At 55.4% G+C, this 27,249-nt stretch overlaps 13 protein-coding genes across 13 annotated transcripts; 5 read left to right on the forward strand and 8 right to left on the reverse strand.

The window, feature by feature from the left end:
- Window positions 1–181: 181 nt before the first annotated feature.
- J3D65DRAFT_356289 (Alpha/beta hydrolase fold-1) lies at window positions 182–1,417 on the forward strand. The gene is made up of 2 exons (XM_066795594.1): window positions 182–704; window positions 787–1,417. The coding sequence occupies exons 1-2, from the start codon at window positions 297–299 to the stop codon at window positions 1,129–1,131; spliced, it is 753 nt and encodes a 250-aa protein (XP_066655019.1). The 5' UTR covers window positions 182–296; the 3' UTR covers window positions 1,132–1,417.
- On the reverse strand, window positions 1,418–2,282 carry J3D65DRAFT_356290 (uncharacterized protein). Its single transcript, XM_066795595.1, has one exon. It carries the CDS (start codon window positions 2,168–2,170, stop codon window positions 1,703–1,705), a length of 468 nt encoding a protein of 155 aa, XP_066655020.1. The 5' UTR covers window positions 2,171–2,282; the 3' UTR covers window positions 1,418–1,702.
- A 330-nt stretch (window positions 2,283–2,612) lies between these two features.
- J3D65DRAFT_623635 (uncharacterized protein) lies at window positions 2,613–3,796 on the reverse strand. Its single transcript, XM_066800174.1, has one exon. It carries the CDS (start codon window positions 3,671–3,673, stop codon window positions 2,996–2,998), a length of 678 nt encoding a protein of 225 aa, XP_066655021.1. The 5' UTR covers window positions 3,674–3,796; the 3' UTR covers window positions 2,613–2,995.
- A 1,026-nt stretch (window positions 3,797–4,822) lies between these two features.
- Window positions 4,823–6,206, reverse strand: J3D65DRAFT_356333 (uncharacterized protein). The gene is made up of 3 exons (XM_066795597.1): window positions 6,067–6,206; window positions 5,845–6,011; window positions 4,823–5,793 (listed from the first exon to the last, which is right to left on the reverse strand). Exons 1-3 carry the CDS (start codon window positions 6,071–6,073, stop codon window positions 5,086–5,088), a joined length of 882 nt encoding a protein of 293 aa, XP_066655022.1. The 5' UTR covers window positions 6,074–6,206; the 3' UTR covers window positions 4,823–5,085.
- Window positions 6,207–7,028: 822 nt separating this feature from the next.
- On the forward strand, window positions 7,029–8,870 carry J3D65DRAFT_658364 (uncharacterized protein; the record flags this gene model as incomplete). Its single annotated transcript, XM_066802541.1, has 7 exons — window positions 7,029–7,111; window positions 7,177–7,203; window positions 7,253–7,596; window positions 7,670–7,792; window positions 7,904–8,203; window positions 8,333–8,494; window positions 8,554–8,870. The coding sequence occupies 7 exons, from the start codon at window positions 7,029–7,031 to the stop codon at window positions 8,604–8,606; spliced, it is 1,092 nt and encodes a 363-aa protein (XP_066655023.1). The 3' UTR covers window positions 8,607–8,870.
- A 111-nt stretch (window positions 8,871–8,981) lies between these two features.
- Window positions 8,982–11,605, forward strand: J3D65DRAFT_356346 (aminoglycoside phosphotransferase). The gene has a single exon (XM_066795598.1). It carries the CDS (start codon window positions 9,182–9,184, stop codon window positions 11,498–11,500), a length of 2,319 nt encoding a protein of 772 aa, XP_066655024.1. The 5' UTR covers window positions 8,982–9,181; the 3' UTR covers window positions 11,501–11,605.
- Window positions 11,606–11,711: 106 nt separating this feature from the next.
- Window positions 11,712–12,788, reverse strand: J3D65DRAFT_667591 (uncharacterized protein; the record flags this gene model as incomplete). The annotated part of the gene is made up of 3 exons (XM_066803039.1): window positions 11,712–12,435; window positions 12,492–12,696; window positions 12,746–12,788. 3 exons carry the CDS (start codon window positions 12,786–12,788, stop codon window positions 11,712–11,714), a joined length of 972 nt encoding a protein of 323 aa, XP_066655025.1.
- A 783-nt stretch (window positions 12,789–13,571) lies between these two features.
- J3D65DRAFT_356361 (uncharacterized protein) lies at window positions 13,572–14,474 on the reverse strand. Its single transcript, XM_066795599.1, has 3 exons — window positions 14,336–14,474; window positions 14,106–14,290; window positions 13,572–14,051 (listed from the first exon to the last, which is right to left on the reverse strand). Exons 1-3 carry the CDS (start codon window positions 14,355–14,357, stop codon window positions 13,638–13,640), a joined length of 621 nt encoding a protein of 206 aa, XP_066655026.1. The 5' UTR covers window positions 14,358–14,474; the 3' UTR covers window positions 13,572–13,637.
- A 752-nt stretch (window positions 14,475–15,226) lies between these two features.
- Window positions 15,227–15,616, reverse strand: J3D65DRAFT_602930 (uncharacterized protein; the record flags this gene model as incomplete). Its single annotated transcript, XM_066798168.1, has 1 exon — window positions 15,227–15,616. One exon carries the CDS (start codon window positions 15,614–15,616, stop codon window positions 15,227–15,229), a length of 390 nt encoding a protein of 129 aa, XP_066655027.1.
- A 959-nt stretch (window positions 15,617–16,575) lies between these two features.
- Window positions 16,576–17,782, reverse strand: J3D65DRAFT_667594 (uncharacterized protein; the record flags this gene model as incomplete). The annotated part of the gene is made up of 5 exons (XM_066803040.1): window positions 16,576–17,090; window positions 17,143–17,220; window positions 17,275–17,338; window positions 17,394–17,538; window positions 17,667–17,782. The coding sequence occupies 5 exons, from the start codon at window positions 17,780–17,782 to the stop codon at window positions 16,576–16,578; spliced, it is 918 nt and encodes a 305-aa protein (XP_066655028.1).
- Window positions 17,783–19,345: 1,563 nt separating this feature from the next.
- Window positions 19,346–21,775, reverse strand: J3D65DRAFT_356595 (uncharacterized protein). Its single transcript, XM_066795600.1, has 4 exons — window positions 21,729–21,775; window positions 20,445–21,609; window positions 19,577–20,396; window positions 19,346–19,526 (listed from the first exon to the last, which is right to left on the reverse strand). Exons 2-4 carry the CDS (start codon window positions 21,557–21,559, stop codon window positions 19,515–19,517), a joined length of 1,947 nt encoding a protein of 648 aa, XP_066655029.1. The 5' UTR covers window positions 21,560–21,609; window positions 21,729–21,775; the 3' UTR covers window positions 19,346–19,514.
- Window positions 21,776–23,988: 2,213 nt separating this feature from the next.
- Window positions 23,989–25,474, forward strand: J3D65DRAFT_623663 (uncharacterized protein). Its single transcript, XM_066800175.1, has 2 exons — window positions 23,989–25,224; window positions 25,283–25,474. Exons 1-2 carry the CDS (start codon window positions 24,227–24,229, stop codon window positions 25,299–25,301), a joined length of 1,017 nt encoding a protein of 338 aa, XP_066655030.1. The 5' UTR covers window positions 23,989–24,226; the 3' UTR covers window positions 25,302–25,474.
- Window positions 25,475–25,935: 461 nt separating this feature from the next.
- J3D65DRAFT_602934 (uncharacterized protein) lies at window positions 25,936–27,020 on the forward strand (the record flags this gene model as incomplete). The annotated part of the gene is made up of 3 exons (XM_066798169.1): window positions 25,936–26,011; window positions 26,063–26,229; window positions 26,286–27,020. The coding sequence occupies 3 exons, from the start codon at window positions 25,936–25,938 to the stop codon at window positions 27,018–27,020; spliced, it is 978 nt and encodes a 325-aa protein (XP_066655031.1).
- Window positions 27,021–27,249: the final 229 nt, after the last annotated feature.

The raw sequence follows: 27,249 nt of genomic DNA on the forward strand, positions 1-27,249 counted from the left end.
TCACCCTGCCAAGTCTCCACGATGCCCCAATATGGTAAAATGGAGCCGCAGTGCAGCCGCCGCATGAAGGTCTGACTCGCAGCGTCCTCCGCGCTTCACCCAGGCCACGCGTTAGTAAGGGTCCAGCGATGTTCAGGGACCCGGAAGCTCTTAAAGCTATTGTGGAGGCCGAGCAGAAGAGGGGCGCCAGGCTCTATTACCAGGACCATTCTTCCCTCGTCAAACTCACCTCTTCGACAACTTTCTCCGGCATCCTAGGTTCCTAGCACAGCTACTGCCTTCCTCGCATCACCAACATGTCCAAGCCCGTCATCGTCTTAGCCCCCGGCGCGTGGCACACGCCCGACTGCTTCGACATTGTCCGCGACCAGCTCCACGCCCGCGGCTGGACCACCGACGCCGTCGCGTACCCGTCCGTCGGCGGCGAGCCGCCCAACAAGTCGCTGCCGGACGACGCTGCGGCGGTCCGCGCCAAGCTGGAGACGCTGGCCGACCAGGGCCAGGACATTGTCCTCGTCGTCCACTCGTACGGTGGTCTGGTCGGCGCCAATGCCGTCGAGGGCCTGGGATACGAGCAGAGGAAGCGCGCCGGCAAGAAGGGCGGCGTCATCATGTTTGTCTATCTGTCGGCGTTTGTGACGCCCAAGGGCAAGAGCATCAAGGACATGCTGGGCGGCCAGTTCCTGCCGTGGATGAAGTTCAACGTAAGTGTGCCCGAAAAACAAAACCAGGGGGTGAAGGGGGCGGCAGAGGGAGCACCAAGCTAACCACCAACACAACGCGCAGGGCGACTACTGCACCCCGGACACGCCCGAGCAAATCTTCTACCACGACGTCGAGCCCGCGCAGCAGGCGGCCGCCATTTCCAAGCTCAAGCACACGAGCGCCGCCGTCTTCTCGTCGCCCGTCACGTACGAGCCGTGGCACGACATGCCGACCTTCTTCCTGTACTGCGACGCCGACGCCGCGCTGCCGCTGCCCGTCCAGGACCAATTCGTCTCGCTGCTCGGCGCCGGCGCCACCACGTTCCACTCCAAGGGCAGCCACTCGCCCTTTTTGAGCGTGCCGGAGGAGGTCGTTGAGGGCCTGGAGTTGGCGGTCAAGACGGGCCTGGAGAAGAAGTCGTCGTAAGGTGGTTGTCGTTGGTGTTGTTGTTGTGCTGGGAAGGGGATGTGATGTGATACCACCGGTCTGAAAGCGCGGAGTTGGCGGACCCCCAAAGTCCTTTCAAGCAAAGAAAAAAAATCGATGTTTGTTGAGTGACGCACGCATGCGTTGCTACTCTTCCTCTCTCGCTCCCTCTCCGTCTCTTGCCCTCTCTCCGTCTCTCGGCTCTTCCATCTTCTTTTCCTTGTTCACCAAACGCCGCACCAGCGGCCCCCCAACGCGCTTCGAGAACATCGATCCCTTCCAGGCCTCGCGCGCGTGCGTGCGTGCGTGCCCACGAGTCGCGGCAGACCCACCGGGGAACCCTTGCCGAACCAGCGTCTCCACTCGCTCGTGGTCCGTGAGCGGCGGCGCTCCGGGCCTTGCGCGTGGCGGGCCGAGCCCCCCGTTGGCCCATTCGCTCCCCTTTTTTCTTCCTCTCTCTTCTCGTTTGCCTTCTTGGGCGTTTGGTCGGCTCACTTCTGGCTTCTTTTGCTGTGTGTCGCTGCTGCTGGACGTTCTGTGGAAAAGCGCAGAACGTTTTACGACGCCTTTGTCAATGTCGTTGGTGTTGGTGGTCTCGCGAGCTTTGAGGAGATTCTGCGCGCGTCGTGAGGGCGTCGGGGGCGCGTCGTGCGCACTGATCAATTGTGAAGACGACACATGCCGGGAAACCCAAACGAGAGAATTCGATGTGTTCCCTTTTGGGAAGCCATCGAGTGCTTCCTTGTGGCCGATCTTCTCGTCTTCTCTTCTCTCTACGCGAGGGGATCGTCCTTTGCTCCCCCTGTCTCTTCAGACTCAGAGATCGCTTCTCTTTTACTATTGCGTAGCTTTTTGATGCGGCGTCTCTGTTCATACATCCGCCGCTCCCCAAAGGCCATCCATCCCGCAGGAAGAACTGCGTAGTTCTCGCTAAGCGCTCATCCTCAAGCGCGGCAGGACAGAGCAGAGCAGCAAGCACGACAAACAACAGCACCAAGTTGCCGAAATCACACGGCGCAGCGTGACCCTCACACGCCATCCTCTGACGACAATCAGCCAACCAGCAAAAAGATTGCCGGCGAACAGAGGTTTCCGGTAGCGCGCAAGCGGCAACCGCAACCGCAACCGCGACAGCCGCACTTGACGGCCAGAAACGGGTCTACGCGCGCGCCTCTCGCCATCCCAAACGCCTGCGACTCGTGTGCCGAGTCGCTGGGGCTGCGGCGCGCCATGTGGGCGGCGTGTGGCGCGCGTGCTTGAGTCATGGGTGCGCGTCAAAGATGTTGGGTCTGGGTCTTGCAAGAGGTGTGCTTTGGCTGCCGTGGTCGATTCTGTGCGTCCGTCACTGTTGACGGCACTGGTGGCTTGAATCCAGAATGTCGTAGGCTCATTCGGTCTGAAGGGAGGGACCTTGAGCCCGTTTGTGGACGTGGAGAAGGAGCGGTTCAGCGCCAGAAATGGCGTGGACTAAGATCTAAGATTTCCTATCCTATGACGCTGTTCATCGAAGCACTGTTTGCGCCTGGATTCCGACCGAGAATCGCCATTGATGCCAGACTCGAAACCTCAAAAACTCCCAAATGCACCGAAAGCTTAATGACCCGTCAACGCCGATTATGCTGAGCAATAGGAAATTTTCTTGATTGACTGTCGGCAGTCCCAGATCATCCTCCTCGTTTTTGTACTCCATTGCCCTGGCCTGGCACGACGTCTGAATGGAAAGGTAGGGACTCGGCCTTGGACGTATCTTCGATCGCGGAACCACTTGGCGTGCCAGTGTTCCGAATCTTCTGCAGAGAAGTGACGGCGGACTGCTGCGTGTCTCTCCTGTGGCAGTCGAGCAGATTCAGTCGAGGTGTGCAGACTAGGCCGAGCTGGCTCCCCTGTGATTTCTCAATTGAAAGTTTAGTCCCTCTCCAACTGACACATCCTCCGTTTCGGACGGGTAGAATGAAGCAGTTGAACTGGCTCTTTGGCGTCTTTGTGCTTGACGCGGAGGCTCTTCAACAGGTTGTCCGAGGACTTTCCTCTTGCCGCTTGTGTCCTCTCTGGACGGCTCCTCCAACTTGTTCACAGCGCGGCATTTGGGACATCGCCAGCACTCATCCCGCAGGTAAAGCGTGTAATCCTGATCCTGGAATGAAATGGACGAGCCCACTTTGCACTCCTTGCAGGTCCGGAGCTGGTCTTTGTTGTTGGCGCCAAACTTGATGATGCTGTCGCGTAGACCCTCAATCTCGCCCAGAAGCCACTTGTAGTCTGGGTCTTTGATCAAGTGGGCCGGGCCTTTTGAGGCGTATGCGAAGAGAATTTTGAAGAGGGCCTGAGGAAACGAATCCTTTTCATCGTAAAGCATGTCTGTCCATGCCACAAAGAACGTCGGTTTGAGGCGGTCACGGGGCCCCTGGTTTCCTGCCCAAGATTCTCTGCCCACAGGATCGTCTGGAGGATCGCCAAAGTATGACCAAAACTCGCTAAATATCTCATCCAGCGAGTGTCGCACCAACCTGGCCATCTTCAATTTTTTGGCTAAGAAGTACATCACCGTGTGAGCTATGATGGCTTCCTCGTCTTCCAGGGAGCGGCCGAATGTTTCATTGATTAAGCTCCGGAGATACTCCTGGGGCTTGAAATCGGCCTCCGGCTGATAACAAAAGGCAAGCAACGCCTTTATGGAAGCTGGATTCGCGTGAACGAGGTTGAGTTGCAGCACAGCACCTGGATTTAGTTCCTAATTTCGTGTGAGAATAAATCCAAGGCTGCAAAAGGGATTGATGTTACCTGTGAGCAAACTCGCGCAAAAACTTTGGAATGCGCACTGATGATGCTCTTGTGAGCACGGAATTCGGTCCTCTGCGCTGACACGATGACATCCGTGGATTCCTGCAGGGTGAAGCCACTGTCGAGGAACCTCTTGAGCTCTTCTTGCTGCATCGTTGAACGTTGAACGTTGATCGTCGGAGAGGTTGAAGGTTGTAGCGGGAAGAGTGAAGGTTGAAGGTCGGAGGTCGGAGGTTGGAGGCGGAGCGTTGAAGAGTGAAGGTTGACAGTTGGGGTTTAAGGGTTGAGTGTTGAAGAGCGAAGCGGAAGGAGGCGAGGAGAGAGAGAGGGATGAAGACGTCGAGAGGTAATGAGGAGGAAAGAGTCGCCTTTTGGCAGTAGTCGTTTGACCGCCAAGCACTAGTCCACAGCAAGTCTAGCGCCCACGTGCGCAGGCGTCACCAAAGGAAGGCGATGTCTCGCGTCCGCCGCGTCTCTCGGTATGAGTCGCCTTGTTTCCGCTCTCGTGGCGGACCTGTGCTCTTTCAGAGAAGGCTAAGAGGACCGACGAACAGTGGAATGGGAAGGAAGGGGGGAAAAGTAGATGCACAGCGAAAGAGGGAAGGGAGGGAGTTGGGTCGAAAGTGAAAGAGGAAGAGGAAGATGAACGCGAAGCCTTCATTTCTTTGTGGGTTACCAGAGGTTAAATAGTCGGAGAGTCGCCAAGAAAATTTATTCGGAACATGACACCTTTCGCAGCGACACTGCGTACGCACATCTCACGCAAATATGTTGAGACCGGGTTCATACGGACCCGAACTGAAGACTAGTTGGGGACGAAAAACGACACGGCTATCAGCTCCTGTAACTCACGGATTAAGGTCTGATGTGAGTTGTTGAAACATAGAGACAAGTTGAGCTTATTCAATCTTGGGAATGGAACAAGAGCAGTGTTGGGAATCAAATCAATAGGGCCCACACGAAGCTCTCCTTCATGGCTACCCCGGTATATTTTGAGCGCCAGCTTCTAAAGCAAGACCAGTTCTCCCTTTACAAACGAAAGCAAAAGACTCCATGGGCCCCTCACTCGAAGCAACTCTAACAAACAAGAAAAAGGGAACCTCCTCCGTCACTTTCTGTGCGCCCGGAAAGTCCACCTCAATTTCTGTTGTAGTTGGTTTTGGAATTTGCGCATCAAGCCTCGGGAATCCTTTTTCGCTTCGATGCCCTTGGATCTTCAGCTGGTGACGCCTCTGATCTGGTCGGGCAAACAGTGGGGTTGTTCGAGTCATCCAGAGAATTACGGGTCGCGCATCGCGGACAGCACCAGGCAAAAGGGCGACTGTTGAGACCATCATTCGGCGAGATCAGCGACATGATACGGCACTTGCTGCATTGGCGATGCTGGCTCGTGAATGTTGCGATCTGCTCGAGAAGTTCGTCGCGGAAGTCGTCAATATCGTTGACCATGTCTTTGAACTCTCGAGATTTATTGAGGTGGGTGATGTGCTTCGCCGCATATCTTAGAGTAATCAGTCGAATACTCTGCCGCGCAGTCGTCTGGAAGATTTCCCTCGCCAATTTCGCGAAAAACGACGGCGAAAGGTTGTCGAAGTAGCTTTCGTCGCTCGCACAGGGCTTCGAATGATAGTCCTTCATTCCTTTGATGAAGTCCTTCTTTTTGTCCATCAGACCGCGGACTTGATACTTGTCCGCAATCGCGTACAGGCAAAAGCTGCTCCAGAGTGGCACGAATTTTTCTTCCAGTGTATTCTTGAGTTCGTGGCTCCATTGTGAGCACGCGCGGCCGAAGGAGTCGTCATCCAAGTAGCAATACGAAAGCAGAAGCCTGACGAGCTTCGGGTCGTCGTCCTCCATGTTCACGACGCCAGTTCGAGCCTCCTGGGAGGCGAGTTAACACACATAATTGTTTTTGGCTGGAGTCGACGCTACCTTGAAGCCCGACTCTGGCCTGCAAGCATTTGTGAAGAAATCCGAGCACCCCGCAAGTACGACTTTGTGAACGTAGAACGTGTGGTCCTGGCAGTGGATAGTAAGATCCGAGTGATCTTTGAGCTGGAAGCCAGACTCGTGGAATCGTTTGAAATGCGAGCGCGAGACTGAACAATGAGAGTTAAATTAGCTTTGCAAATAGAGGTGAGAGGCAGTACTTACGCGCCATGTTGTTGTAAACTGATTCACGTTAGGCGGACTCGAAAGCTGAACCCCGGCAAAGCTTCCTTGAGCCCGCGGGGAGAGATTTTGACTTCGCCGCCCGCAAGCAAGACTTCAAGGTGCAGACAGCCTTTGCGAGGTGGGGTGTCGTGGAGATGGCTGAGATTCGCGGCGATGGGGGGCTTTTATAGCTGCCGGCCAAGGCGTAATGTTTTGCAGCCTCTGCTTGGAGGAGACCTAGAGCACACGTCGCGACTTCCAGTTCCGGCGCGCGACGTCACTGGTGACTGGCTGAGGTCCGGTGACACCCGGACGGTCGGGCACTTCCATGTTTCTACGCGTCTTTGCGTGCCTCTCCCCATAAACAATACACCACCACGGTTCCGGCCATGCTCAGTGTCGCGCCGCCGTCCAAAAGACAATCTGTATGGGCAGGAAACGGAGACCAAACTGGAGCACGTCAAAGCAAGCCCGCAATGTTTGTCAGAAAGAAAAGCTGCGGCAGCCCGTCAAGACAGCGACAGACAAACCATCCCATCAGAAGGCGCTGAACTGGTGGTCACCAACTGAACCAAGCCGACTCGACGTCATCTCCACGTGATGGCCTTGACGGCAGAGGAACGGGAGCGCAACACCTCGGCCTCACGCCATCAAAACAGCAGAGCCCCCAGCTCACACGGCGCAGAGCAGATGTCCCGTCCGCTACTTCAAGCACCGAGTGCGGAGCCGAGTCCCACATCACAAGTCAAAAGCGCCCCCACCGCAGCTTACACAGCAGTCCCCAAACCCATATCTCGAACCACGCCTCGCAAGCATTGCCGGTTCGAGCGTCAGGCTGCAACCTGCGGACCTCCGAGCCAACGGGCACTACTCCAGATCCAGTAATTGTGGCACTGCTTCTTCTTTGAACATCCCAATTTGCACGCTGTGGGTTCGTCGATGTTGCTAGTCTTTTGCGAAAAATGGCGGAGTTCTTGCAAAGAATTTGCTCGCTTGCGGCTGGCTGGTGGCGCGGTTTGGACAGAACAGGACGTGCCGCTTTGAGGTAGGTGAGTTTCCGAGGAACTGAGAGATGCGTTGCTCGGAACATATGAACGGATGAGTGAGCAGGTGGGTTTATAGAGAAGCGGTTTGCGGGTATGTTGTCTCTAGCATTTTTTCTCTATCGATGGTCAATCCGATTCAGTCGATTCTCTCTCCAACAATATGCATTTCACAAACGCCATTTCCTTTCTTCTCATCACAGCGCTCTGCCGAGCGTCTCCCAACCGACATCGCTACCTTTCTCCCCGTCAACTCGAGACACAGCCTCCCACCGCTGTCACCAATTCCTCATACGCGCCACCCCTCTACCAAAGCACCGTGTCCAAAACCTAGTCCCCAACGAAGAAGACGACACCAAGTACTACCTGGGCTACCGCGCAGCAGACTTCGCGCGGCCGTACGCCAAGTATTGGGATCCGAATGTGCAGCCCATAAGCAGCGAGGTTCAGAAGGGACTGAGTTCCAGTCCGTGGGCGAAGCCGCTTGGTAAGCTTGACCAGATGAGCTGATATGTCTTTGTTTTGCGTGTGGTTTGGCGTTGGCTGATTGGCGCCACCAGCTTTCTCGCCACAAGAAGCCGGTCGCCTGCTCATGCAGCCCGGGTATCTGCAGATGGAAAACGGGTGGACGGTAGGAGGTGACGGGTCACTGATGATAGCTGTGCGCACCGATATCCCGTCGAGTGAGTTCGTCCTAAAGCACCACCGCATCACGCACTTCTCCTTCTTCCTGCTCTTCCCCGTCCTCCAGCTTCCCCAAAAACAACAACAACACTGACACACCGCCCGCGCAGTCTCGGGCGAAATGTTCGACTGGTGGTTCGGCTGGCACCAGGTCGACTCGGCGCGGTACAAGCTGTTGAACCCCGTAGCGCACCAATACGCGTGGCACTTCCCGGAGCAACTGGAGTGGGCCAACACGTCGTCGTACGCGCAGCGCTACATTGGCACATTCTCGCAGATTGACGAGTACATCGGGCAGGACGCCAACAAAATCACCATTGCCTTTGTCGATCCCAAGGAGCTGGGGTTTGACAGGGAGCGATTTGAGGAGCGCGGCGTCGAGACGGTTGTTGTGGCGCAGATTATCTTTGGTAGGTCTGGTCTGGTTTTCTTTCAGTATGTTATTTTGAGAGTCGCGGCCGTGATGGGGTTGAGGCGGATGCGTTTGACGAGGAAGTGTCCGCGCTAACGTCCCGCGTCGACGGACTGACCGACGGCAGGCCACACCAACTCGACTGATCAGGGCTCCGGCCAGTACCTAGTCCACCAAGTCCGCCGCCTGGACGACGGATCCCGCGAGCTGCGGTCGCGCTTCTTCCTCAAAATCACCTCGGCGCAAATAGCGCACGACCTGCTTGTGCATTGCAACATTGAGATGCAGCGTAAGTTTCTCGTCCCGGTCTGCCGCCGTGATCGTCGGGGCTAACTCATTTTTGTGCAGACTTGAATTGCTTCCTGCCCGACTTGTTCAGCGAGTTTAAGGATAGGCTTTGAGGGCGTGGTGGATGCTGGATTGTGCCGAGGTGTTGGTCGTCTTCGTCTTTTTCAGTGTATTGCTGTCTTGTGTGATTGACACGTCGGTGTGCATGTTGGCCTTGGACGTGAGGCTTGCTACCGTGGCGCGCGAAGGTTACAGAGATTCCCTATCTCCGGCTCTACAGTGGGTGTGAGAGTTTCCAGTTCTGCCGTGTCGCATCCTTCCGGGCATGACGTGCATTTTGCAAATTGGCTGTATTGTTGACTATCCACCAGCCAGCCCTCTTTTCGCCGAACGTGTGAAATCGTGATATGGATGAGAAAGAGGGGGACTTATGGATTCTGGATCTCAACAAGGAACCAAAAGACAGCTCGCACCTTACGGGACGTCAGGTTCGTTCATTTATGCCGTTGGAAGCGGGAGAGCGGAACCATGTGAATCCCCCGCAACAAAGCAGATGCACCATTACTAAACAAAGCAGGCCGCGCCCTATATAAACGCAATCCATGACTTATGAGCTTTTTTTCAGTGTGAGATAAAAGAAGGAAAAGAGGACAAGAAAAAAAAGGAGAAATATTGTCGAACCGCGAATATGGTCGCATCCACCAATGGCATCGACGACATCATTGTCCGCACACCAACAGACCTGGCAGTCGAATGGCTGCGCGCCAAAACTGGAAACAGCACAATAGAATCCTTCACGTACACGCGCATCGGCACCGGCCAAGTCAGCGACTGCTACCGCGTTTTCTTCACCCTCACCGACGCCCCTGAGCCGCCGCACCAACAGCAAAACAACCACCAACCACCGACGACTGCGATTCTCAAAGTGGCATCCGCATCCGCAACATCGCGCCGCGCCAGCACCTTACTGTCGCTGTACGAGCGCGAAGTCCTCTTCTACAACGAACTCGCGCCCGCAATCGCCATAAGCGACGCGTCGCCCCTGGCGCACTGCTACCACTCATCATTCCACGCCGACGACGGCTCGTTCTGCCTGCTACTAGGCGACGCAGGAGCGGATGCGGTCGTCGGGGACGACATCGCGGGCGCGACTCTCGCGCAGGCGCGCGCGGCCATGGCGGGGCTGGGGCGGCTGCACCGGGTCGGACAGGACGAGCGGCGCAAGGCCGAGTGGGCGGGCAAGAGCTGGTTTAGACGCGCGCGCCAGATCGAGCAGACACAGTTGCAGGCGCTGTACGGCGGGTTTGTGGAGCGGTTTGGCGAGCGCGTGGGGTCGAGGGAGAGAGAGGTGTGCGAGCGGCTGGTCGAGGTGTTTGATGTGGTTGATGCGGAAGAGAGGGGAGAGAGCGTGGTGCAGGGGCTTGTGCATGGCGATTATCGGTTGGATAATATGCTTTTTGCGGCCGAGAAGGGGGGTGTTGGGGAACCGGATAGGGGCGACGGCGAGACGAACGGCCTACCCCTGACTGTGGTCGATTGGCAGACTGTCTCCTGGGGCCCGGCCATGGCGGATGTCGCGTACTTCCTCGGCACCGCGCTGACAGTGGACATGCGCCGCCAACATGGCGAAGAGCTGTTGCAGACGTACTTTGACGCGCTGGGTCCAGAGGCAGTATTATCGCTGGAGCAGTGCCGCAAAGGCGTCCGCCGCCAGGCCTTCTACGGCATCGTCATGTCCATCGTGTCGCCAATGCTCGTTGGGCGAACGGAGCGCGGCGATGCGCTGTTCCTCGGGATACTGTCGCGCCACTGCGAACACGTCCTCGATCTAGGAGCGCTCGACACACTGCCTCAACCACAAGCTGTTCCTGTGCCGCTGGCTCCAGAACCGCAGGACGAACAGCGCCATGAGACGCGACAAGAAGAATACTGGCAGGAGAGCTGGTATTTTGACTTCATCGACGAGGCGCAGGGTTTGGGTGGTTACATTCGCATCGGCGTGGACGCCAACAGGGGCAAGACGTGGTATACCGCCATGCTGTGTGGGCCAGGTAGGCCGACAATAGCTCTTGTCAACTTTGAGGCTCCGGTTCCAACTGGAGAGGATCTTGCCATCAAGACGCCGGCGTTTGAAGCTCGCCATACGGTGGTGGAGCCACTTCGACAGTTCTCAATCTCGTTGAGCGGCACGGCGCGAGCGTATGAAGACCCTGCCGTGCTGCTGCGCGAAGAAGGGAGCCGGGGAAAGGAGCAAGAGCAGGAAGCAGGAGAGCCGGTACATATTCGGCTGAATCTGACATGGCATACGGAGGGCGTGCCGTATCAATACCGATTGACGACGCGCTACGAGATCCCCTGCAGCGTATCAGGGGACGTCTCAATACTCGCCTCCTCTACATCAAGTTCGCCAGCTACCACACAAATCTCCAATGTCCCCGGCCAACGCGACCACTCCTGGGGCTCGCGCGACTGGTGGACGCCACGCTGGGTGTGGAATGCCGCGCATCTGGTCGACGGGACGCACATGCACGGCCTGGATCTACTTCTTCCGCCGGGTGGCATGAGGTTGTACGTTGGTTACATTCAGCAGCAGCAATCTTCCTCCGGCGACAATGATCCAGCAAACGCCGGAGGTGGGAAGATACGTGAGCTTTCCAAGCACTCCGTGAGCGCCACGTTGTTCGACGCACGCGACGAGCTACCCGTGACAGCGGACATCGAGCTTGAGACTGAGCGAGAGCAAGGGCAACTGTCCAACGCTGAAACTGCCGCCCTCACCCTGCATTTCGAGGCGAAAGGACATGGACCGTTGAGACTGGTGGATCCCGCTTCGGCCGGTGATATTGACGGTGGAAATGATGCGGCAAACGGCGACGGAAATCCGAAAGCGCGTGTGGCGCTTTTCCCACGGGCTTGGGGTACTGTGACTACAGGCGATGGACGACGCGGCGTTGCGTGGATGGAGTGGAACCGGGGTTCAGGAGGCGAGGCGACAGGGGCGGCATGAGAATCCCAGGAGACGGGTTGCATCCGAGGCGGAGTTGGATGCGCCGTCTGAGGTCGTAGCGCAACTGTGGAAGTGAAAGAATGCTCTGAGCACAGAAGTGGCGTCAAACAACAGCTCCCAAAGCGCCGCCGCAGTGTTACTAGACTCCAGCTGGGAGATTCCGGAACATCCCAGAAAGGCAGACGAGTAGATTTCAAGAATGAGCAAAGACCTAGCCCTGAGAGCTAGAACAGCGTTGCCTTTTACGATGATTCCCCTCCTCTTCCTCTTCCTCTTCCGATTCAGATTCAGATTCCGGGTCCTCCGACTCCGACTCGTCAGCCATCGACTTGCTCCACTCATCCACACAGTATTCATTCTCACTGGTGAATTTCGGACACGTCACGACCATCACACCTTTCCAAAAATCTCCCTCCCACGCCTGATCATTTTCTCTTCTGCAGCGCGGACAACAACGTTTCTGGATCTCGAAGTGCGTCGAAAACCTTGCGAAGCCATCCCAGAAGCCGTCGATCACGTCCATATGCGACCAAAAATGCGACGACTTCAACAACTCATGAAGGTAAGTCTTAGTGAAAAAATATATCAGGTTGCGAAGAGCCGTGGCCGAATCAGGAGTCGTCTCGAAGACGTATTTGGCGAGGATTGGGAGACCGACTTTTCGGCGAGGGTATCTTTTGGGGTCTTTCTTGTCCAGCTCAAACCACGCCGTCAAAGTGCTCTCGAAGCGTTCTGCGGCGTGTTTCTGCACGACGGGTGCTTGGTATTTGTCCCCCAGTGCGTACAATTCGGCGAAGCAATGTAGCTCTGCTTCGTACTCAGGAAGATCAGAATGGTGGGCTTTCATGAACTTCTCGCAGGCCATATTGTTTGAGTACAGAGTTTCGAGCATGAGCATAACCATGAAGGCGTGACCATCAAGGTTGATGCGCCTCCTAACAGATTCTCAGCACTGAGATCCTCAAGGATTCGGGGATTACCTGCCACAAACGGCGAATCGGGCTTGCAGGCGTTGGCAAAGAAGTCGGATTGCAGACAGACAATCATTTTGTGGACATAGAACTCGACATGCTCGACTTCTTTGGCATCTTCGTCCGTGTGCTTAAATTTACACCGGATGGTGAGATCACTGTACCGCTCCTCTTTGAAGCGGCTTTTTGAGAACTCGTGCAGACCACGTGAGAGTTTTGGGTCGACTGAAACAGAAGCGTTTCCACAGCATGATTTGGGACGTGATGGAGTTACCAGGCCTTTCGTCCGTGTCCCGTGCAACCCATCGTGGAGGCATCGCTGGTGACAGTCAAGTATGACTTGCTCAAGGGTTTGGAGGAAAGCGAGAGTTTGAAGACAATAGGGCGCCACCTGGAATTGGTGCTGTGACGGGTGATGATGCGCAAACAATGGAGTAAAAGAGGCGATAAAAAGATGCTGAAAAGAATGACTGCAAGGCGCGCGTCGGCGCTAATCCGAAATTGCGACCACTCCCCGCCGTGTGCAACCACCAGCCACCTCTGGTGACCGGGTCGACAAAGTCGTGCCACACAAAATTTTGGATGTCCACACAATGAAGATTGAGTATCTCGGATTGCCATTCCGTATGAATACTTGAATCCTCTTTGGTCACAGCCACTAGGTATCTTGGAAGACAAATTGAATACTTCCCATTAACTACTGCCTATCATCTCTCTTTTGTTTTGTGTCGAAGCATCACTCTTTGCGCCGACACAGCCGCAGCAAGACGAAGTTGAAGAAATACAAGCAAACTTGTTCAGGTGGATACGCGCCAAGGTCGATGAACTGAAGTTTGTTCGACGCGAGGTCAGCCCACTGGAACATGTTCATATGTCGTGCCCGTCCGCATCACTCGGACCGCGCCGCCTCTTGCGAGGATTCCCGTCTTGCATTTGAGCTGTTCCATTGGCCGGCTTCGCGCCCTCTTCGTCTGGACAGACCCACCTGTCGACCGGGGAGCTTCTCTGACAAAAGTCCATGGGACAATGCATGAGCATTTCGCCATCGACAAATTTCCCAGTGTGTTGGATCGGCGTGGTCTCTCCGCACTCTGGACACGTCCGACGGCAACGCAAGAGAAAAGTGAGCCAGTTCGCGTAGCCGCTCCAGAAACCATCGACGTGTTTCATTTCTGACTGGAATCGCGGAGACGCCATGAGGGTGGATAGGTTTGCGTTGGTTTGACTGAAGACGATGTTGCGGAGTCTGATTCGGGAGTGGTTTCGAAGACTCTTTTGATGACTTCGATGAAGCAGCTTATGGAGATACCATCTTCTTCATGGCCAATGACCGGGTCTACGTCTTCAAAGATTTGATGGAAGTCTTTTGCCGCGTGGGTCTTGACGTTCTTGGCCTGGTATTTGTCCGCAATGGCGTACAGCTCGACATCGCAGAGTATCATGGCTTCTTGCTCAGGCAAACCCGGGAAAAGCTTGTCCTCGCATTCTACGTATTCCAAGCGCTCGCAGTACATTAAGTCCAGAAAATATCGGATGACGTACGGATTGTCGTCGAGATTGACAATGCCTGTCTTTGCTTCCTAGTAAAACACTTTAGCGATAGCCCGTTGGAACCCCACTCAAGCTCAACCCACCATGAAAGGAGAATCTGGCTTGCACATGTTGGCAAAGAACTCTGATTGCAGGCAAACAATCATCTTATGTACGTGGTACTCTTTGTACTCGCCGGAAACTTCATCTTTACAGCGGATTGTAAGATCACTGTACAATCTTGATGAATATAACTCTCTCGAGGAGTTGCAGAGGCCAGTTGTAAGATCTACAGCGCGTTAGAAAAGCATTGGTCCGTGAGGGTAGTTGAAACCTTTTTTCTCGCTCCACTCCATGATCTTCGGCGTTTGCGGAGGCGGTGCGTTCAAGGTAGAATGAGGAATGAAAAGAAGTCGTTGACAGTTGATTCTCTGTCTGTGTAAGCAAGAGAGCCGTCCGACCGAGGGCGCGCAGGCAGGAGGCAAGAAGTATCTAGAAGTACTGCGTGATTGCTAAATTTGGTTTTGTAGTTCAACGCGTAGCGCGTCCGCGCTAAACTAAATTGGTCACCTTACTTTGAGTATGACTCCGACAAAAGCATCTTCGTTCCCACGGTGCAATGCAATCAATTGAAGCTGTGGCGCAAAAAGGTCGATTGACGAGTCTCCATGCGGCTGGATATGGCGAAGTCGTCGTGGCAAGCAGCCGACTGCGCTGGTATTTTAAACTGCACGGCTCTTTGCGCTGACTTCAGCAGACTGGCGACTACAGACCAGATATGATTCCAACGCGCCAAAACTCCTGTCTTTGATCGTCCTGGAATCCCAAGCTCTGGTTCGAAGGCCCTCTCTCCTCTCTCAACCCAAGCAATCGATCGCCTTTTACGCCTATCCCAGGAAAGCGCAACGAAAATGACGACGCAAGCAAAGCCGGCCTGCATCGAGTCCGCGGCAATCTAGTCGCCATCATCGCTTGAAAGGTGCTGTCTCTTGCAAGACACGACATAGCAAGTCGACCCAAGCACCTCATCAATGTCCGCTGCTTAAGCAGGTTTGTTCCAGTCATCGAGCGAGCTGAACTCCTTGCAGCTGTCAACCAGACACAACATGCCCAAGACGCCCTCCTTAAACATTATGTCGTCGGACCCGTTGGTGGCAGGCTGCTCACATTCCGGGCAAGCGCGCTTTCTCTTGATGCAAAAGCTGAGGTAGCGCGCGTAGCTGCTCTAGAAGCCATCGACGCCGTTGATTTCCGCGTGGAACTGCGCCGTGTCCATTAAGAGCTTGAAGTGCTTCTTCATGTAGCAGTAGATGAGGTTGCGAAGGGTCTGTTCAGAGTCAGGCATTGTTGTGAAAACGGTGTTGGCGACGTGAACAAAACTTGCAATGCTGATAGCCCCAGGTCGATTTGATTTCAGTTTAACGCTGGCCGCCTCTAAACGCATGGTGACGGCTCCGGCCAAATGGACTTTTACATGCATTGCCTGATATTTGTCCGCAAGCAAATACACCATGGCGTAGCAAACAACTGCTGCTTCTTCGCTTGGGACGTAGGGAGAGAAATGTTGGAGCTCTATAGGGAGAACAGTTTTCACATAACGCGTGTAGAACAACATTAGCAAAAGTGAAATAAGAAACGCATTGTCATTAAGTATAATAACACCAGTCCTCGCTTCCTAGCCAAAGTCAGCAACTCTGTTAGAGACGGAGCGGTGCTAGACAAACTACAAAAGGGGAGTCAGGCTTGTAAGCATTGGTGAAGAACTCCAACTGCAGACAGACGACTAATTTATAGACGTAGAATTCTTTTACTTCGCTAGAGGAATGGTCTTTGCAACGGATTGTAAGGTCACTGTATAATTGTAACTGAAATCCATCTTGTAAGATTTCCTAGAGGCTTTGGTAGAAATCTTGGGGACGTTAGTATTGATCAGTCCTGCTAGGAATGGCACAAACTAGGGCCAATTTGCCGTTCCATGCTGGCTGTGACAACAGGTCCCCCAAGATATTGCTGTAAAAGCAAAGATGCAAGACTAATACGCGTGAGTTTGCGAGTTGGCTGTTGAAGACACTGTAGAGGCAGCTGACAGTGAAGTGCAAGCTTCTAAGTAACTAAGAAGGCACCATGGAAGCTGCTGCCCTTTTATGCTGGCTTGAATTGCTGCGTTTGTATGAGTGTCAGCAGAGTTCAGAGGATGTCTGGGAAAGATGGAGCTTCCAACTGGGGGTGCGCTGTAAGTGCGCATGGATGCGCCCACACTAGACCCGAATGGGACCCTTGCTTCCATGACAGCAAATGACTAAAACAATGTTTCTCTGACTTTAACACTGATCAAAGACAATGATAGAAAACTACCATCTAAATGTGAAGTCCTAGATGATTCAACAGCCGGGAAATGGCAAGCAAGACGGAGACTTGGACCAACACAATCAAAACAAATGAAGATGTGAGATAAAGAGAGATGCTAAATGAATGTAACATTTTAAAAGCAAAGTAGTAAACAGTCATCAACATTTCGTTCATCATCAGACAGGCGCAGGGCCAACCACGCCTACAGCGCCTCGCCAACAAATGTCAACCAATGCTCATGCGCGCAATGGTAACATGATCATTAGCGCGCTCCTCCTCCTCAGCCTCATCCCTCACAATACTCTCGGCCCAATGCTTCAACGGGAAGGTCTCGCGGCAATTCATGCAACGGCCGAGCATCTCCCCACCGATGGTCTCAGGCTGCATCTCGCACAAAAACTCGACGCGGCAGTTGGTGCAGCGATACTTCTTGCCGACGTACGGCGCGCTGTACTCCATCAGCTCGCGCCAGAAGCCCGGCGTGCGGTCGGCCGTGTCCTTGAACGTGTCGTCCTCCATCAGCTCCTGGATGTGCTCGCGGCAGATGCTGAAGATGGAGCTGCGCAGCCACCGGTCCGACGCCGGGATCGGCTTGAGGATGCGCCACAGGATGAGCGGGAACCCGCGCCATGCGTTTTGGTGCCGTGCTTGCGCGATGAATTTGGCCCATGCCAGCTTTTTGAGCTCCATGACGCGGTACTTTTCGGCTAGCACGTAGATTTCGACGTGGAAGACGAGCTCTGCTGCGGTGTTAGGAGCGTGAGCTGTGACGGGGGCCTTGCATGACATTACCTTGGTATGGCGGCAGCTGGTCAAAGTGTGGGATGTCTTCGATCCTGTAATCGTATGTGTAGAAGAAATGTATCATAGCTGACCTAAACATCAGCAAAGCGCTCAACCACACGTTTACCCAAAGCTACACACCCGTGACATGGTCAAGATTGTCCTCCTCGCCGAGATCAATAACGGCAGGACAAACGCTCGCATCCTAAACTCGTTGGCACGCTGCTTGAGCAAGAGAAAAGGGACAAAGGCATACTTACCGCAGACGACGGCGCCTGTCTGCACGCGCTGGCGAAGTACCCGCTCTGCAAGCAGATGACTACGCGGTGGACGTGGAACTCGCGCCCCTGACAGCGCAGCGTCAGGTCGGTGTACAGGTTGTTTGTGAAGCCGTAGTCCAGGAAACTGGCGGTGTGTCAGCAAAAGCGTGCATACAGGCGCCATCAACAAAGAAAACACCAACGCATCAAGAGCGAGAGAGAGGCAGACGAATGACTCGAACCAAAACACAGCACACAAAAAGCTAAACGTACCCTCTGAGTCCGTTTTTGAACTCGGGGTTCATCTCCTGCGAGAAGCGGAGCGACTCGTCAAGCGACGGCACCGAGTTCCTAAAGGACGAGGCGCGCGAGTTTCTGCTCAGCGACATGATGATTGATTGGCGTCGTCGTCGTCAAGTCGTCGTCCCGGTCCCTCGTTTCAAACTTGGTCGGTGTGTGCGTCGGTCTGGAAAGGAAAGATCTGCCGACGGAAGCTGGACAGCGGGGAGACCAGACAGAGGCGATGAATGGCGACGCAGGCTGAAACGGGAAGGACGAGGCGCACAGCAGGAGACCCTGTATCAGGTGGTGTCTGGGGAAGCGCTTTTTTGATGAATTGATGACGACGGACGGGGTCCAGGAGTCGATAAAACGCTGTCTGTCTGTCTGTCGGTGTGCATGGCGTGCACGGCCGGCTAAACATAGGGGTGCGTGCCCGGGCGCTGCGCTGCTTTATCGATACATGACTGAGTTGGTTGGCACGGTGGAAAGAGTGGGGGCTGCTACGTTGCACCTCGGTCGGTGCTTTGGCGTTTGGTGGAGAGGTTGGCTGGCCATGATGCAAAGCAGCTGGTTGCGAGTTGGGCCGGAGCGTGTTGGGAGCCGTGTGGTGAGTTGTCGCGTTTGCTGCGATGGATAGATGCTAGAGTTGTGTACATAGGCGAGGTTGCGATGGAGGCAGGCAGCTGCTGTCTGCACTCATGTCAATCTCCACGGATGCCATGGAAATCATGTACAAGGTAGATCAGACGATCGACAAACTCACCTCTGTCAATCGGTTAACCGCTCAGTGACAAGGCCTTCGAATAGGTGAAGGATGGATGCATCCAGCTGCTGAAGAATAAGAGGCTGAGCTCCATAAATGGAAGCTGTCATCTCGTCTGAGCTCTCATCATCATTGCCTATCCAAATCGCAGAATGCACGGTATTTCCAACAGTCAAGTCTAGAAACAAAAGTACGTCGAAGCAAGACGTTGGCCGTGGACCACGGGGCGGAACATCAATAACGCAGACCCTTAGGTTCCTTTGTGTAACCTTAACCAGCAGGCAGCCCTTGAGCGCCTCAGTGCTCCAGTCAGCGGCGGCGGTGCCAGGCCGTCAGCCAGCAGCTCGGCCTCGGACATAAGCCTCTTGCGATCGCAGCCCACGCTCTCGGTCTTAAAGCTCACCAACCACAGCGACTCCACGGCCTCGGGGCCAGACTGGGGTGTGTAAAGACCGAGACAGCCAGCAGGCAGCAGAAAGAGTCATGTATTGGCACGTGGCGGGGCTGGGTGGCAGCCACGGACGACACGGTGAGAGTTTTTAAGAAGAGGGAGTGCTCCGCCATGATGACCGAGTGGCATCGACAGAGCACACAGCATACGCAACGAACGAACAGAGTTGACAGACTCATCACCTTTATTTCTCTTTCGACAAACGCAAAAAGATCTTAGTCCAAGTGTATCAAGACAGGACCCAAAAGGAAAAGAAAGAAAAAAACGCCATGCGAGCGATCCATCCATCGCTTCAACCCCCTAAAACGCCGCTGTATCCCTCTTTTTGAGAAGCGTGCCTCGCTCCCTCGCAACGGTGCAGTGCCATGCGCAGAACTACTACCACCAGCCAAAGAGAGACGCAAAAAAGGAAATGAATCGATCGACAACCTGAAAATGCTCAGGACGAGTCCCGTACGACCATGCAAACTCTAGACCGCATATGCGCCGATATGTGGACGATCAGGAAAATGAGATAATGGATACTTTGTACAACGTGCAGAGTCTAGCGCACGTAAACGGTGAGGGCCGAGAAACGGTACGGTCCATCTTGGGTCGGCGGCCACGAGGTACTGGACTGGCAAGTTTACCAAGTCTCCTGTTATTTTGTTAGAATGTGCAAAAGTATTCGGGACGGCTTCCACTTACAGCAATGTACTGGCCATCCTCCCTCTTCCTCTCCCAAAAGTCTTCAGCCTCTGCCTGGTTGAGGTTGCCCTTCTCCATGGCCACATCGACGAGAGCGCGATAGACTCCTTCGCCCATACCCTTGCTGCTACCGCAGACAAAGATACGACCATCCAGGGCGTTGATGACGAACCATACGACGTCCGCCTGCATCCGCACCTCATCCTGGACATATCTGGCCTCGCCGGCGCGCCGCGACTGCACGACCCGCTTGATATCGGCCTCGTGGGCACCCAATTCGCCGCGGTAGATTTCATCGAGCATGCTGTCACGAACGCCTTGGACAAGCCAAATCTTGTTGGCGCAGTTGGCGTTCTTGAGCCTGTTGAGGATGAAGCCACGGAAGGGCGCCATGCCAACGCCAGCACCGACGAGCATCATTGGGCCATCGCCACCGAATTGGCGCGAGAGAGGGTTCGCCATCAAGCCGCGGAACATGGGCACGGAAATATCAAGAGTCTTGGCTGGGTCCACAACTCCAGAGGTCTCGGCCTCGATGAACTTGTGCGCAAGACGCTCGAGGTAACCGGATCCAACACCTGTGCGCTTGGACTCGGAGCTGTGCCAGTCTTGATCCTCGTGGATGGTGACGGCCATTTCGATGAGGCGGCGACCACCGGGAAGACCAGGGCGCTCAGACGAAATGTGAGGGTCGTTGGACAACGAGTAGAAGCGAGGCATCAACTGAGGAAGAACGGAAAGCAGGCGGTCAAGAGGTGGCCTCGTCGACGGGAATGCATTAAGGAACTGGGGAACAGTGATGTGGCCACCGGTACGGAGGCTAAAAGAGGTCAGCAGCTGATTGTGATGTTTCAGTGGTGGGACTTACTCGCAGAATGCCGCCTGGCCCTGTGCAGAGGTCAGGTAAAGCAGAATCTTCTTTTCGGTCGGGTTCTCTGCGTATTCGGCCAACAAGCGAAGGAACTGCTTCGTTGGAGGGGTGCTTTGCAGATCAACACACCAGGTGAGGAGCTCGCGGCGAGTCGTTGTCAGCGACCTTTCAACCTCATCGCCCCAAATGGTGGGCCAGCGAATGGCCGTTGTCTTGAGGACGACTGGCTTGTCCCGCAAAAATTTCGGAACACCCAAGTGGTCAAAGACGTCATTGACTAGCTCATCTGCGTTAGGCGGGCAGATGCCAATCGCTCCACCAACCTTGAAGTCAGTGCCACCCTCTTCGGGGTAGTCGGTGACATCAATGTCAAAATGGTAAGTCCGCTTCTCAGCACCCGGCTTTGTGAGCTCTCGCGCGTGATGGACGGGGGCCGAGTGTACGTGGTAGGGCGGGTGAGGTTGGACAAAGGTAGGCGGGGCCTTGTCGACGCGGGAGGTGTGCTTCGACGCGGGCTCGTCGGCAGTCTCAAAGGTGGCGGTCACGGGAGGCAGAGGTTGGACTTGGTCCAACTCGGTGTTGAGGCTCAAGGTGCCAATCTTGAGGTTCAGGCTTCGGAATGCATCGTTGTCGGGAACAGTGAGGGGCGTAAAGTCGGTCGATGTGGCTTCGGGAATGGCCGACTGCACGAGACAGCAACCACCACCGCAGCAGTACTTTTCGATGAGCTTGGTGCCCGTCTCGCCGTCACCGAGCAGCTTTCGGATGCCATCGGCGTCTTCAGAGATGAGGGTCGTGGAAGCACGACGAGCGGAAGGGTCTTTCTTCGCGACGGGGGTGGTTTCCAAGGAAGCAGCATTCAGGCTGTTCAGCTTGTCAACAACCTCATCGACCTGGGCGTCTGACGTGGGCTCTGTGTTGGGAGTCGAGGGTGCTTCGGAGTCGCTAGAGTTTTCAGACCAGGCCAATGATTCGTGCGAGGAGCGCAGCGAGTTGTTGGACGACTTGGAAGGCGCGAGGGTGACGACTTTGGCGGTCTGCGGCTCGCGGGGCACAGGGTCGTCGGGATGCGAAGTAGCGGTGGTGGGGATGGAGTGGTTTTGGTGCAGCATGGCGACGGTAGCTGGAGCGAACCGGGTCGGGGTGCGAAGAGGCGCGAGGGCTGTTCAACGGCCATGTCAGTAATGGTGACGATTGGGAAAGGTTTCGGGCGATGGATGCGCGTCGGGCTCGGGGGCGCACGACGCGGTGGTGTGGTGGGTGTCGAGGGGTGCGGCTCACTTATCAGATCAAATTTCGTCAGAGGCTTCGAGAGGGCAATGCCGGCGCAAGAACCAAACAGAACAGCTCGGCGCGCCAGCAAACGAGACGCGGAGGACAACACGGTGGATGGGAGTGCGGGAGAGGAGGTGGTGGGGTGGGCGGTCTAGAAGTAGAGGCTGGAAGGAGAAGAGGTCGTCGACGAGGGTGGGTGGGAGTGGAAAGGATGGAAATGGGATGGACGGGAGCGCAGTGTTGAGTGGCGGTGATGGATTACGGTAGCAGCTGGAGCCCGAGGCTTGGCCACCAAACACTCTGCCGGTCTTCGGATCTGCTCTCGGCAAGCCCCCCCTGCTACACGCCCGTGTCGATGACTTCTTGACTGGCGGCACTCTCGACGGCTGTGGGCGCTCGCGTTTTGTCTTCCGGCGGGGTGAGGTCGGGAGCTTTTTTTCCTGCAATGCACCACTTCTGCCTCTCCAAAGCGTCTGTGGGCGATTGTTAAGCCCGCAGCTGTGGGCTGACGGCTGACGGTCACAAAGCAATCATCAATCACGCAATCATCACCTCTGGCAATGTAGCGACTCGGCGCCGTATTGTCGTGTTCGACGCAGGTACACGCCCGCGGTCCTTTGCCCTTCACACCTCTTGTCAGATTGATTGCGCCGCGTGTCATGGCCACAAACACTCAGCTCGAACTGACCATGCTCAATGCTGCGGCTCTCGCCGAGCACCATAGTCCCCCTTTTCCTAAACGAGGTTTTCATCAGATAACCTCCACGTCAATTTTCGCCCTCGCCTCGCAGCCCCCACTTGGCGCGCCCTGTCTGACTCGGCCTTCCTCCACATTTCCAGAACTCTGTCAATTCCCAAGGTTTGGCCCCGGAGCCGCGACCTTCCTTTGTGCGTTCCGTTCGTTCCAGTCTTGTGACAGTCGCCACCCTGGCTTATCTCAGGATCTAGCCGCCTTCATCAGATAGCAATTCCAGCTGCCCAACAAAGACCGGACTGCATCTCCCTCGACTTCCGCTCATCCCTCTTGCCGGCTTGGCAGTTGACACAGAGATTCCCCCACATTTCCTTGGCCACCTGCTGTTTTGACGGCTCTCGTCCGCGGCACAAACGACACTACTCATATGTCGCTCGCAGTCGCGTGCATGTCGGCGGCATGTTTCATTGGCCCTGCACTTTTCTGCCGTCTTCAGGCAATCTAACCAATTCCACCGACGCCACGGAGAAGCTCGGAATTCGAGCGGGCGACCAAGCTGGATATCGCGTCCCGATGTCGGCCCATTTCCGTGCCTCGGGATTGCGGGCGAGTGCGACAGCCAGCCTGAGCTGGTGACGGGATGCTCGTGTTCCTCACCACCCCTCTGACCTCAACTCGCAGAGCCATCGCCATCTCATCGTCTCCTGAGAATCGAAACCTACAACTTGTGTGGATTCCACTTGTCGATCCGCGCTGATCAACTCGGGAATCGTCGCCTTGCGGAGGCGGCCAGCATTGCGCGACTCCACGTCATCCTAGCTGATCTTCGCTTCGAGAAGACCTATTCGTTGCAGGTTCTGGCAGCATGTTGGGATTCATGCACACAAGTGGAAACCTGAGGCGGTGAGACTGGTCGCCAGCAGCATCCTTAAATTCCTGTCCGTTCCCGTTCTGTCTCACGGCCATGATGCAAAACCGCGTCAGTTACATCTTCTCCGAGCTTCTACCAAGGCCAAGGAAGAGTGTCTTTCCTTTTGTCCACCGACGCGCAGCTTCCATGGCACTTCGCAAGTGTTGTTTACCATCACCACGTCCGTGTCATGGATAGATTGGCCCTCTCTCATGTCTGTTTCCAATTTGCATGGGCATCGCGTGGGCGCTGCGTGTCGACGGTCGGGCGCTAGTCTGTATCCAGAAGGCGGGGTCACTCCCTTCGATTCCTCACCCTCATCGACTCCGGCTCGAGTCCTCAACAGTCATACTGTACAAGCCGCTAACCAATGAGGCAAACAACCGTCTGTCTCAACACGGCCTCGCGCGGCTGCATCGTCGCTAGACCTCGTCCATCTCCTGCTTACTCCTGTCTCCCTTCCTCACCACCCAACCTCGCACCCACTTCCAATTGACCCGCTTATCCTGCATATCGCCGTCTGAGCCCAACGCACCATGGCCCGTCAAATCAGAAACGATCCAGTGGCAAAACTCATGAACAACCTCACAAAGTCAGTCTGCGGATTCGGCCATGCTCGGCACTGCTTGTGAGGGCCCGTTGGACAAACTGACAAACATTAGATTCTACAAGTCGGGCGAGCACTCGGACATGACGCTCAAGTCCAAAGACGGCAAAGAACACAAGGTTCACCAGATAATTCTACGCGCTCAGTCAGGCTTCTTTGACCGTGCGTTTGATTCAAAATCCACCTGGAAGGTATCTAGCCTTGCTCGTCTTTCTCATCCCTTTCGCATCACGTGAAGTCTTCTATCCCTTCTTGAACATGATCGACGTCGGGAAGTTAGACTCTTGAGGATCATGTTAATGCTTTTGGGTCCGCAGGAATCGAAGGTAGGCGAAATGGAGCTCTTCAATGATGCCCCCGAGAATATCCAAGCCATGATCGACTGGATGTACACATTTTCGTACGAGTCCCCAGCACACTTGACGTCGCGGCAAGAACGCACCCTATTCCACGTCCAGATGTATGCAATGGGAGACATTTACGACGCGACTCCCCTCAAAGACCTGGCCGCCAGAAATTTCGACACCGACGTGGACCACCGCGCCGAGCTTTTCCCTGAAACTGTGCGCGCAGTATACGCAACCACGCCCCCGTCTGATCGAGGACTCAGAGACCGCGTACTGCGGGTATGCGCAGCCAACGTTGCCGAGCTCCTTGGAAGCAACAGCAACAGCGGCAGCAACACCAACAACAATGCCAACACCTCCGCATCCATCTCAACCGAATCGACCATCAGGAAGCACAACTTCCGAGGCAGAGGGAGAAAGTACACGGCAAGAACCCCGCAAAGCGTCAAAAGCGCCACCGAGCCCGCCGCCCCCGTGTCGATCCCCTCCAAGGCCGAATTCTCCATCATGATGGACGAGCTGGGCGTCTTCGGCCGCGAACTCACCACCTTCATCGCCTTTAGCTCGCCCGCGTGGCCGTCGTCCTCGGACGCAGCCCTCGGCGGCTCCATCCTCGTGCAGCGCTACCGCTGCGGCGTCTGCCGCAAACTGTGCGGCATGGAGCTGCCGGCGACGACGGGCGGCGCAGCCGACAACGACCAGCTCATCTCCTGCATGTACTGCCAGGCGGGCTTCAGCCCCAACAATTGGCGTAGCCGCCGTGCGGGACCCGGCGAGGGCCCGGATGAGCCGCTCGATGACCACATGGCTGGCTCGTCGCTTCTTGATGATAGCGCTGCTGTCCGGGCGCCGCCACTGGAGCGCGCTGATGTCGGGAGTACCGCTGGTGAGAACGGGAGCTTTGGCGGGTGGCGAGTTGGGTCGTCGCCGGCGCCTGCAATCTGGTGAGTGGAGGCTGAAGATCTTGTACATACACTGTATCTGTGCTGAAACTTTCGCGAGCTCGATCAACATTCTGTGATAGGGAACGATATTGGAGTTCTGGAGAAATCAGTCTCGGGGAAGGTATGCAGTATATAGTCTTTAATTTTGGGATCGTATTTCACGTACGACCATAGCACGTGGAGAACTCGGAACCCCGTCCGCTCTTCCATAGATAAGCCACGTTGTGGCCGATTAGTAGTTGCGTGGGTGACCAGCAGCGAATCCCGGCTGTCGTACGTTTTGTCTTTTTTTGCTTCAACTTGACAGCCAGAAGAAAGCAACACTTTGAACGCTTCTTGTGCGTTGGTAGGAGGGAGACGTTTTGCCTAGTATTGTTCAAGTGACTATTTGAGTTTAGCGTTGGCGCGGTGCGCGTCTTCCCGCCCTTCTTCCCTGCGCGTCGTTTGGCAACGGAGCTCCGCCTCTCTCCATTTTGATTGAATCGAGCTGCGTTCCCACGTGCACTTCCGGCTCTTTACATGCGTGCTCCCATCTTGTTTTCTCAACGTTGCTCTCGCTCTCTCTATCTCCAATTCTGTGGGTTGGCTCGGGAAACGCCGACAGCTCCCGCAGCGAGTTTTCGTCTGCTCGGAAGCTTGCGCGTCCACGCCTGGCGGCTTCTCCCATGCTCTGAACGCGAAGGCGTATGATTCCGACAAGTATTCGACACGATGACCGAGATAGTGCCAGGATCATCATTGAAAGGACCCGGTTCGGAATATGACATGGAATGGATTAAGAGAGTCGGTAAGTCTACCCTTCCAAAAAGCCCAGTCGAGCTCTGCTAACGCCAACCAGACTTCGCGAAGAGCCTTTGTGGTTTCGCAAAGGACGGCTTCCAGGCGAAGCTATACAGTGATCTCACGATCCGCTGCCAGGACAAGGAGTTCTACGTCCACAAGATGGTGCTTTGCTGCCAGTCGGAGTTCTTCGCCAACGCCTGCAAGCCGGACTCGCCGTTCGTGGTAAGCAGAACCCACCACCGTTTGCATTTTCTTCCATTTCTGAAAATAAGAGCTAGGAAGCGAGAACGGGCATCATCACTCTCGACGAAGACGACCCGTTCATAGTCCAGCTGATGCTGGACTCGTTCTACGCCGACGGGTACGACTTCCAAGACCAGGCAGAGCAGCGCTTCCAGCCTCTGCCGCAGGTAGAGGCCATGGCGCTCTCTGACGTCTTGCTGTACGCCATGGCCGAGAAGTATCGCGCGCACCACGTCAAAAGCCACGCCGTGAACAATTTTCGCATGTGCCTGGATCGCGAGAAATTGCCCCCGATCAAAGAGGACGACCGCAAGCCTCTGAGTGTGGCGAGCATCGTACGCCTCGCTACCAAGATTTTCGAGACGACGCCCGATTCGGATCGCCGACTCCGCAACCTCATGTACCTCTACGTCAAAAACAACTTCTCCCGCCTCATGAATCGGTCGCGCTTTGAGGCCGACATGGACAAGGTCGAAGGCTTCTGGAGAGGCTACGCGCGCTTCCTTGCCTTTTTCCTGGAGCTGGACCGCGTGTGTCCGAAATGCTCGTTGAAGGTTGGGACGTCGTTCGAGGGGAGGTTCCAAGATGGCTTCATGCTCATGCAGTGTTTTTACTGCCAGGCACGTCTTCCAGTCGACGAGTGGGAGCAGCCCGTTGACGATGAGAGCGAGGGGGATGAAGGTAACCCTCGCAAGAGGCGGCGGAGTTTGAGCGATGCAGGTCAACTCCCGCCGTGGACCTCTTCGCCTGAAGATGACACAGACCTCTGAGCATGCTCTTGCTGCGCAATCTTCCTCTCCTCAACCGACGGCTACCAAGGACACTGTCAACACGCGCTGACTTGCTTTACCCCTGAAAACCTTTTCTCTTCGTTCCTCTTCGTCTACCGATCTCCGTCTTCCTCGAACAATCATTCCACTCTGGACCGGACTTTGGCGCCAGCACCTTTGGGCTTGCTCTCTGCAAGCTCTGGCGCGCATCAACCTCGCCTTCCATCCT

The sequence above is a fragment of the Phyllosticta citribraziliensis genome (assembly GCF_038025025.1).
Source record: "Phyllosticta citribraziliensis strain CPC 17464 chromosome Unknown J3D65scaffold_6, whole genome shotgun sequence".
In the NCBI taxonomy this organism is placed as follows: Eukaryota; Fungi; Ascomycota; class Dothideomycetes; order Botryosphaeriales; family Phyllostictaceae; genus Phyllosticta; species Phyllosticta citribraziliensis.

Coding starts and splice junctions, on each gene's coding strand:
- J3D65DRAFT_356289 (XM_066795594.1), top strand. CDS start 297: ATGTCCAAGCCCGTCATCGTCTTAGCCCCCGGCGCGTGGCACACGCCC. Junction 705..786: donor TGCCGTGGATGAAGTTCAAC/GTAAGTGTGCCC, acceptor CACAACGCGCAG/GGCGACTACTGCACCCCGGA.
- J3D65DRAFT_356290 (XM_066795595.1), bottom strand. CDS start 2,170: ATGGCGTGTGAGGGTCACGCTGCGCCGTGTGATTTCGGCAACTTGGTG.
- J3D65DRAFT_623635 (XM_066800174.1), bottom strand. CDS start 3,673: ATGTACTTCTTAGCCAAAAAATTGAAGATGGCCAGGTTGGTGCGACAC.
- J3D65DRAFT_356333 (XM_066795597.1), bottom strand. Junction 5,794..5,844: donor GGCCAGAGTCGGGCTTCAAG/GTAGCGTCGACT, acceptor CTCGCCTCCCAG/GAGGCTCGAACTGGCGTCGT.
- J3D65DRAFT_356346 (XM_066795598.1), top strand. CDS start 9,182: ATGGTCGCATCCACCAATGGCATCGACGACATCATTGTCCGCACACCA.
- J3D65DRAFT_356361 (XM_066795599.1), bottom strand. CDS start 14,357: ATGGAGTGGAGCGAGAAAAAAG. Junction 14,291..14,335: donor GGAGTGGAGCGAGAAAAAAG/GTTTCAACTACC, acceptor AACGCGCTGTAG/ATCTTACAACTGGCCTCTGC. Junction 14,052..14,105: donor AGCCAGATTCTCCTTTCATG/GTGGGTTGAGCT, acceptor GTGTTTTACTAG/GAAGCAAAGACAGGCATTGT.
- J3D65DRAFT_356595 (XM_066795600.1), bottom strand. CDS start 21,559: ATGCTGCACCAAAACCACTCCATCCCCACCACCGCTACTTCGCATCCC. Junction 20,397..20,444: donor GGCCAGGCGGCATTCTGCGA/GTAAGTCCCACC, acceptor GACCTCTTTTAG/CCTCCGTACCGGTGGCCACA.
- J3D65DRAFT_623663 (XM_066800175.1), top strand. CDS start 24,227: ATGTTAATGCTTTTGGGTCCGCAGGAATCGAAGGTAGGCGAAATGGAG.